The sequence below is a fragment of the Colobus angolensis genome, unplaced genomic scaffold, assembly GCF_000951035.1.
Source record: "Colobus angolensis palliatus isolate OR3802 unplaced genomic scaffold, Cang.pa_1.0 Scaffold61, whole genome shotgun sequence".
Classification (NCBI taxonomy): Eukaryota; Metazoa; Chordata; class Mammalia; order Primates; family Cercopithecidae; genus Colobus; species Colobus angolensis.
In genome coordinates, this window is record NW_012119710.1 from 4,016,307 (window position 1) to 4,024,568 (window position 8,262).

Below are 8,262 nucleotides of genomic sequence, written 5' to 3' on the forward strand. Positions count from 1 at the left end.
AACCTCTGCTTCCCAGGTTCAAGCGATTCTCCTGCCTCAGCCTCCTGAGTAGCTAGGACTACAGGCGTGCACCACCACACCCAGCTAATTTTTGTATTTTTAGTAGAGATGGGGTTTCACCATGTTAGCCAGGATGGCCTCGATCTCTTGACCTGGTGATCCGCCCGCCTCGGCCTCCCAGAGTGCTGGGATTACAGGCGTGAGCCACCGCGTCCGGCCCACACCACCATTTCTAGTGCCAATAGTTTTCATGTTCCAGCTCAGCAGTGGTTCTCCAGTCAGGATCTGGGGCATGTGGCTGATTCAGATCCCTGGCCTAACTCGGGGCACACCCTGATAGGTGGGGCTTTCTGGCCCATTTTCATCTCCTAGAAGCCTGATATTCACACAGCGGGCACATATAAATAGAGTCTCTGCAGCAAATAGCTCAGTATATCTTGCTTCTTTTAACAGTAAAGATATATTCAGAATGTTGGGGTAAACAGATCAATGAATAAATGCTCATTTGATAACAAATATGAATGAAACATCTATGTAAATGGCCTCTCTGTTTTCACACTTGCCCCTTTATAATGTGTTCTCTGCACAGCAACCAGAGTGACTTTTTAAAAAATATTAACTCATGGTCTGGCACAGTGGCTCACACCTGTAATCCTAGTACTTTGGGAGGCCAAGGTGGGAGGATTGGTTGAGCCCAGGAGTTCAAGACCAGCCTGGGCAACATGGTGAAACCTCATCTCTACCAAAAAAAAAAAAATACAAAAAATTAGCCAGGCGTGGTGACATGTTCCTGTAGTCTCAGCTACTCAGGAAGCCGAGGTGGGAGAATCACCTGAGCCCAGAAAGTTGAGGCTGCAGTGAGCCATGATCTCGCCACTGCACTCTAGCCTGGGTGACAGAGTGAAACCCTGTCCCAAAAAATAAAATTAAAATAAAAATAAAATTCAGATCATGGCTTAAAATTTTCCAATGCCTTCCTGTTGCACTTGGAATAAAATTCTTACTTCTCATGTCACCTTCAAGGTCCTTCATGACCTCACATCTGCTTACTTCTTTTTTTTTTTTTTTGAGACGAAGTCTTGCTCTGTTGACCAGGCTGGAGTGCAATGGCACAATCTTGGCTCACTGCAACCTCCGCCTCCTGAGTTCAAGCAATTCTTCTGCCTCAGGCTCCCAAGTAGCTGGGATTACAGATGTGCGCCACCATGCCCAGGTCATTTGTGTATTTTTAGTAGAGACAGGACCTTGCTATGTTGGCCAGTGCTGGGATTACAGGCGTGAGACACCACACCTGGCCCTGCTTACTTCTTTGACCACTTTTGCGTCACTCATTCTGCTCTAGCCACGCTGGCTCCCTTTCAGTTCAGCAACTTGCCATTGTTTCTGTCCTACAACTTGTGCACATGGTGTCTCCTGAACTTCTAATGCTGTTCCCCTAGGCCAGGTGCAGTGGTGGCTCATGCCTGTAATCCCAGCACTTTGGGAGGCTGAGGCAGGTGGATCACTTGAGGCCAGGAGGCCAGGAGTTCGAGACCAGCCTGGCCAACATGGTGAAACCCTGCCTCTACTAAAAACACAAAAAGTAGCCAAGGGTGGTGATGTGCACCTATAATCCCAGCTACTTGGGAGGCTGAGGCAGGAGTCCCAGCTACTTGGGAGGCCGAGGCAGGAGAATCACTTGAGCCTGGGAGGTGGAGGTTGCAGTGAGCCCAGGTTGCGCCACTGCCTCCAACCTGGGCGACAGAGGGAGGAGACTATCTATAAAAAAGAAGAAGAAGTTGAATGCTCTTCCCCAGACCCTTCCTGTGACTGGTCTCAGCTCAATATCACGTCCTCAGAGAAGCCTCAACTTCAGAGATGTCTCATCTTATTACCCTAAAGTTGCCTCATTCTCACTTACTGCCATATCCTATTTTATTTTCTCCACAGAATTTATCATTCTTTGAAATAATCTTGTTTGTTGTTGTGTATTTATATCTGTCTATGTGATCACTATTAGATGAACTCCAATGGAGCAGGGATTTTTTTTTTAATTCTCCAGCACCTGTGAATAGTGCCTAACATATATTGATCAATAAATTTTTGGTAAATGAATGAAAAGCAGACGGTCAGCTAGGGCCAAGGAAATACAAAGATGAGTAAGATAAGGTCCACAAGGCCAGGTGTGGTGCCTCATGCCTGTAATCCCAGCATTTTGGGAGGCCAAACGGGGAGGATGACTTGAGGCCAGGAGTTTGAGACCAGCTTAGGCAAGAGAAGGAGACCTCATCTCTGAAAAAAAAGAAAAAAAAATTAGCCAGGTGTGGTGGTGCGTGTCTGTTGTCCCAGATACTCACGAGGCTGAGATGGGAGGATGGCTTGAGCTGGGAGTATTGAGGCTGCAGTGAGCTGTGATCATGCCACTGCACTTCAGCCTGGGCAACAGAGGGAGACCCTGTCTCGAAAAAAAAAAGATAGGCTTCATAACTTTAAGAAGCTCAGAATCTAGAGGAGAGGAAGACTTCAAAAGCAATGACAGCATGATAGAAGTAATGTATAAAGGATTGTGGAAACAGAGAAGAGAGGACCTTTAAGTTTGGAGTAGCTGGGCATTAAAGGTGGGGGAAATTGCACCATGTAAATAAGGGAAAAATGAGGAGGGGGCACATATTCCAGATGGAAGAAATGGCATCAGCAAAGGCATAATGTCTTGCAAGTGGCTGCCATGTTTGGAGAATGATCAATACTCTTATGTGGCTGGAAGAACATAGGGTGATTAGGGAAAGTAGAGAGGGGACCTCTTTTCCTTTTTTTTTCTTTTTGAGATGGAGTCTTGCTCTGTCACCCAGACTGGAGTGCAGTGGCACAGTCTCGGCTCACTGCAACCTCTGCTTCCCAGGTTCAAGCGATTCTCCTGCCTCAGCCTCCTGAGTAGCTAGGACTACAGGCGTGCACCACCACACCCAGCTAATTTTTGTGTTTTTAGTAGAAACGGGGTTTCACTCTGTTGGCCAGGTTGGTCTCGAACTCCTGACCTCAAGCAATCTGCCCAAGAAAGGGGACCTCTCAATAACCAACTATTACTGAAAATTGTTTCTGAATTAAATGCCCTTTATATTTTTTATATCTGTTTATTCAATGAGCAGTAACAGTTTCTACAAACTACAAGGGAGGGATTATACTTTTATTTTTTTGTGTCTTTTTTTTTTTTTCCTTTTTGTGGAGAACGGGGTCTTGCTATATTACCCAGGCAGGTCTTGAACTCCTGGGCTCAAGCTATCCTCCCGCCTCTGCCTCCCTGAGAGCTGGGATTACAGGCATGAGCCACAGTGCCCGGCTATTTTTATTTTTAAAATTCATCTTTCTATTCTTTTTATACCTTTGACTCTAGACAAATGATACTTTTCCCAGGAGAGAGATGGGCTAGGTAGTAGGTTTACATCTGGTTTTCTTTTTTTAAAATTATTTTTATTTTTTTAGAGATAGGCTCTCACTATGTTGCCCAGGCTGGAGAGCAGGGGCTATTCACAGGTGCAAGCACAGCACACTATAACCTCAAACCCCTGGCCTCAAGTGATCCTCCTGCCTCAGTCTCCTGAGTAACTGGTTCTATAGATGTGCATTAATGCACTTTTTTTTAAAAACTGAAACCTAAAATCTCAGTCTCCTAAGAAAAGCTTAATAAATTAACTTAAATATTATTATTATTATTATTATTATTTTTTGTGATGGAGTCTTGCTCCATCGCCTAGGCTGGAGTGCAGTGGTGCCATCTCTGCTCACTGCAAGCTCCACCTCCTGGGTTTACGCCATTCTTCTGCCTCAGCCTCCCAAGTAGCTGGGACTATAGGCGGCCACCTGTAGGCTAGTTTTTTATATTTTTTTGGTACAGATGGGCTTTCACTGTGTTAGCCAGGATGGTCTTGATCTCCTGACCTCGTGATCCGCCCGCCTCAGCCTCCCAAAGTGCTGGGATTATAGGCGTGAGCCACTGCACCTAGCCGATTAACTTAAATATTCTTAAGAAAATCTTCCCCAAAGAGCAAAAGAACTACAATGTCAGGACAGAGCCTAAATTCTGTCTGGTCTAGGTTTATGCCTCTGATGATGCCTCTAAGTGGGTTTGTCAGGGTTGTCCTTTGATGTCCCCCTCAAAACAACAGTACCATAACACACTAGATTCTAGTTGCCCTTCAATGCTATATGGAACTATCATCAATGGGCTTATCTAAACCCATTTTGAAACTGTGTGGATATTCATTCTTTCTGATAAGTTCCTGTGTCCCCACCCAAATCTCAACTTGAATTGTATCTCTCAGAATTCCCACGTGTTGTGGGAGGGACCCAGGGGGAGGTAATTGAATCATGGGGGCCAGTCTTTCCCATGCTATTCTTGTGATAGTGAATAAGTCTCACAAGATCTAATGGGTTTATCAGGGGTTTCCGATTTTGCTTTCTCCTCATTTTTCTCTTGCTGCCGCCATGTAAGAAGTGCCTTTCGCCTCCTGCTGCAATTCTGAGGCCTCCCCAGCCATGTGGAACTGTAAGTCCAATTAAACCTCTTTTTGTTCCCAGTTTCAGGTGTGTCTTTATTAGCAGTGTGAAATGAACTAATACCGTAAATTGGTACCAGTAGAGTGGGGCATTGCTGAAAAGATACCTGAAAATGTGGAAGCGACTTTGGGACTGGGTTATAGGCAGAGGTTGGAACAGTTTGGAGGGCTCAGAAGAAGACAGGAAAATGTGGGCAAGTTTGAAACCTCCTAGAGACCTGTTGAATGGCTTTGACAAAAATGCTGATAGTGATGTGAACAATAAGGTCCAGGCTGAGGTCGTCTCAGATGGAGATGAGGAACTTGTTAGGAACTGGAGCAAAGGTGACTCTTGTTATGTTTTAGCAAAGAGACTGGAGGCATTTTGCCCCTGCCCTAGAGATTTGTGGAAATTTGAACTTGAGAGATATGATTTAGGATATCTGGTGGAAGAAATTGCTAAGCAGTAAAGACTTGGGTGTGTTAAAAGCATTTCATTTTAAAAGGGAAACAGAGCATAAAAATTCAGAAAATTTGCAGCCTGACAATGCAGTAGAAAAGACAAACCCATTTTTTGAGAAATTCAAGCTGGCTGCAGAAATTTGCATAAGTAGCAAAGAGCCTAATGTTAATCCCCAAGACTATGGGACAAATGTCTCCAGGCCATGTCAGAGACTTTTAAATCAGCCCCTCCCATCACAGGCCCAGAGGCTTAGGAGGAAAAAGTGGTTTTGTGGGCTGGGCCCAGAGTCCCTGTGCTGTGTGCTCTCTAGGGACTTGGTGCCCTGTGTCCCAGCTGCTCCAGCCGTAGCTCTAAGGGGCCAATGTAGAGCTTGGGCTGTGGCTTCAGAGGGTGGAAGCCACAAGCCTTGGCAGCTTCCACGTGGTGTTGAGCCTGTGGGTGCACAGAAGTCAAGAATTAGAGTTTGGGAACCTCTGCCTAGATTTCAGGAGATGTATGGAGATGCCTGGATGCCCAGGCAAATTTGCTGCAGAAGTGGGGCCTTCATGGAAAACCTCTGCTAGGGCAGTGCAGAAGGAAAAGTAGGGTGGGAGCCCCCACACAGAGTCCCTACTGCGGCACTGCCTAGTGGAGCTATGAGAAGAGTGCCACTGTTCTGCAGACCCCAGAATAGTAGATCCGCTGGCAACTTGCACTGTGTGCTTGAAAAAGCTGCAGACACTCAACACTGACCAATGAAAGCAGCCAGGAGGGAGGCTGTACCCTGCAAAGCCACAGGGGCAGAGCTGCCCAAGACCATGGGAATCCACCTTTTGCATCAGCGTGACCTGGATGTGAGATCTACAGTCAAAGGAGATCATTTTGGAGCTTTAAAATTTGACTGCCCCACTGGATTTTGGACTTGCATGGACCCTCTAACTTGTTTTGGCCAATTTCTCCCATTTGGAATGGCTGTATTTACCCAATACCTGTACCCCCATTACATCCAGGAAGTAACTAGCTTGCTTTCGATTTTATAAGTTCATAGGCAGAAAGGACTTGCCTTGTGTCAGATAAGACTTTAGACTGTGGACTTTTGGGTTAATGCTGAAATGAGTTAAGACTTTGCGGGACTGTTGGGAAGGCATGATTGGTTTTGAAATGTGAGGACATGAGATTTGGAGGGGCCAGGGGCAGAATGATATGGTTTGGCTGTATCCCCACCCAAATCTCAACTTGAATTTTATCTCCCAGAATTCCCACGTGTTGTGGGAGGGACCCAGGGGGAGGTAATTGAATCATGGGGACTGGTCTTTCCCGTGCTATTCTCTTGATAGTGAATAAGTCTCACGAGATCTGATGGGTTTATCAGGGGTTTCTGCTTCTGCTTCCTCCTAATTTTTCTCTTGCCACCACCATGTAAGAAGTGCCTTTTGCCTCCTGCCATGATTCTGAGGCCTCCCCAGCCATGTGGAACTGTAAATCCAATTAAACCTCTTTTTGTTCCCAGTTTCAGGTTTGTCTTTATCAGCAGCATGAAAACGAACTAATACAGACTTTTGACAAATACTTCTGTCTTTCTGGGTAGTGGAAATATTATAACAGCAAATAAAACATGTTCCCTGGCTGCACACAATTCTCAGTCCAAGAGGAGCAATACCCAGGCAAACAAGTAAGTAAAGAATATGATAAATGCTAAAATACAGGTACATATCAGGTGCTAACTGGCTCCTTGGGAAATTGGATAAGGTCTCATGGATGTGGTCACATTAAGCCTAGGTCGTTTTTGTTTTTGTTTTTGTTTTGAGACAGGCGTGACTCTGTCACCCAGGCTGGAGTGCAGTGGTACAATTGCAGCTCACTGCAACCTCCACCTCCCCAGCTCAAACAATCCTGCGGCCTGAGCCTCCTGAGTGGCAGAGATGGGGTTTTGCCATTTTGCCCAGGCTGGTCTTGAACTCCTAAGCTCAAGTCATCCATCTGCCTTGGCCTCCCAAAGTGCTGGGATTACAGGCAAGAGCCACTGTGCCTGGCCGTAACCTAGGTTTTAAAGGATGTGTAGTTTACTAGGCAGAAAATATAGTAGAGGTACATTCTAGACAGAAAGCTTACACCAAAGCAAAGGGTGTGAAAGAGCCCAATATATTGGGGGATATCGAGTAGGAAAGCATGGCTGTATGTGTAAGTTTGTAGAGAAGACTGAGTGGCGAGATGGCTGGAAGAGGAGGTTGGGACCAGGCTGTGAAGAGATTTATATGTCTGCATGTGAAGTTTTGCTTCTTCCTAGTAATGGTGAGTCAGCAGCAACACCTTTTTTTTTTTTTTTTTAAGGTAGATATGGTGTCTTGCTATGTTGATCAGACTCATCTCAAACTCCTGTCCTCAAGTGATCCCCCCACCTCAGCCTCCCAAAGTGCTGGGATTACAGGTGTGAGCCATTGTGCCTTGCCTAGCAACACTTTTTGAGAAGTAACATGGTCAAATTTGAACTTTAGAATAACACACTCTTGTGACAATATAGAGGATGATTTGGGGGAAAAAGAAAAAATAGACACAGAGACTCCAGCTTCTTGTCCTAAGATTCTGAAATTTGGGAACTCCCAGTTCATATCCTAAATTTGATATCTATCACATTCCTTCTCATCCTTCTGAACTAAATCTCTTATGTACACGAAGCATTCTCTCTAAACGCTTTGTTGTGAGTTACTTTCTTCCTGGGAATTTGTTTGTTTGAAACAGGGTCTCACTCTTACCAAGCTGAAATGCAGTGGCATGATCATGGCACACTGCAGCCTTGAATTCTTGGGCTCAAGTTATCCTCCCATCTCAGCCTCCCAAGTAGCTGGGACTTTAGGCGTGTGCCATCATGCCTGGGTAGTTTTTAATTTATTTTAATTATTTCTTTTTAAAAATATTTGTTGTAGAGATGGGTCTCACTATGTTGTCCAGGCTGGTCTCAAACTCCTGGGCTAAAGCAATCCTCTTGCCTTGGCTTCCCAAAGTCCTGGGACTATAGGCATGAGCCACCATGACTAGTCTGGGCACTTTTTTTTTTTTTTTGAGATGGAGTCTTGCTGTGTCACCCAGGCTGGAGTGCAGTGGCATGATCTCAGCTCACTGTAACCTCTGCCTCCTGGTTCAAGCGATTCTCGTGCTTCAGTCTCCCAAGTAGCTGGGATTATAGGTGCGTGCCACCGTGTCCGGCTAATTTTTATATTTTTAGTAGACACGGGGGTTTCACCATGTTGGCCAGGCTGGTCTTGAACTCCTGACCTCAGGTGATCCACCCACCTCAGCCTCCCAAAGTGC

The 8,262-nt window shown here is 45.5% G+C and overlaps 1 protein-coding gene across 1 annotated transcript in view; it reads left to right on the forward strand.

Annotated features, from left to right (window-relative positions):
- The first annotated feature begins 6,376 nt into the window (after positions 1 to 6,376).
- The window catches only part of LOC105527123 (chromosome unknown open reading frame, human C11orf49), a 257,050-nt gene continuing 255,164 nt past the window's right edge, over positions 6,377 to 8,262 (forward strand). Inside the window, exon 1 of the mRNA XM_011963326.1 lies at positions 6,377 to 6,431. Coding sequence (XP_011818716.1) covers positions 6,399 to 6,431 — 33 coding nt within the window. The 5' untranslated portion in view covers positions 6,377 to 6,398. The remainder of the gene's footprint in view (positions 6,432 to 8,262) is intronic.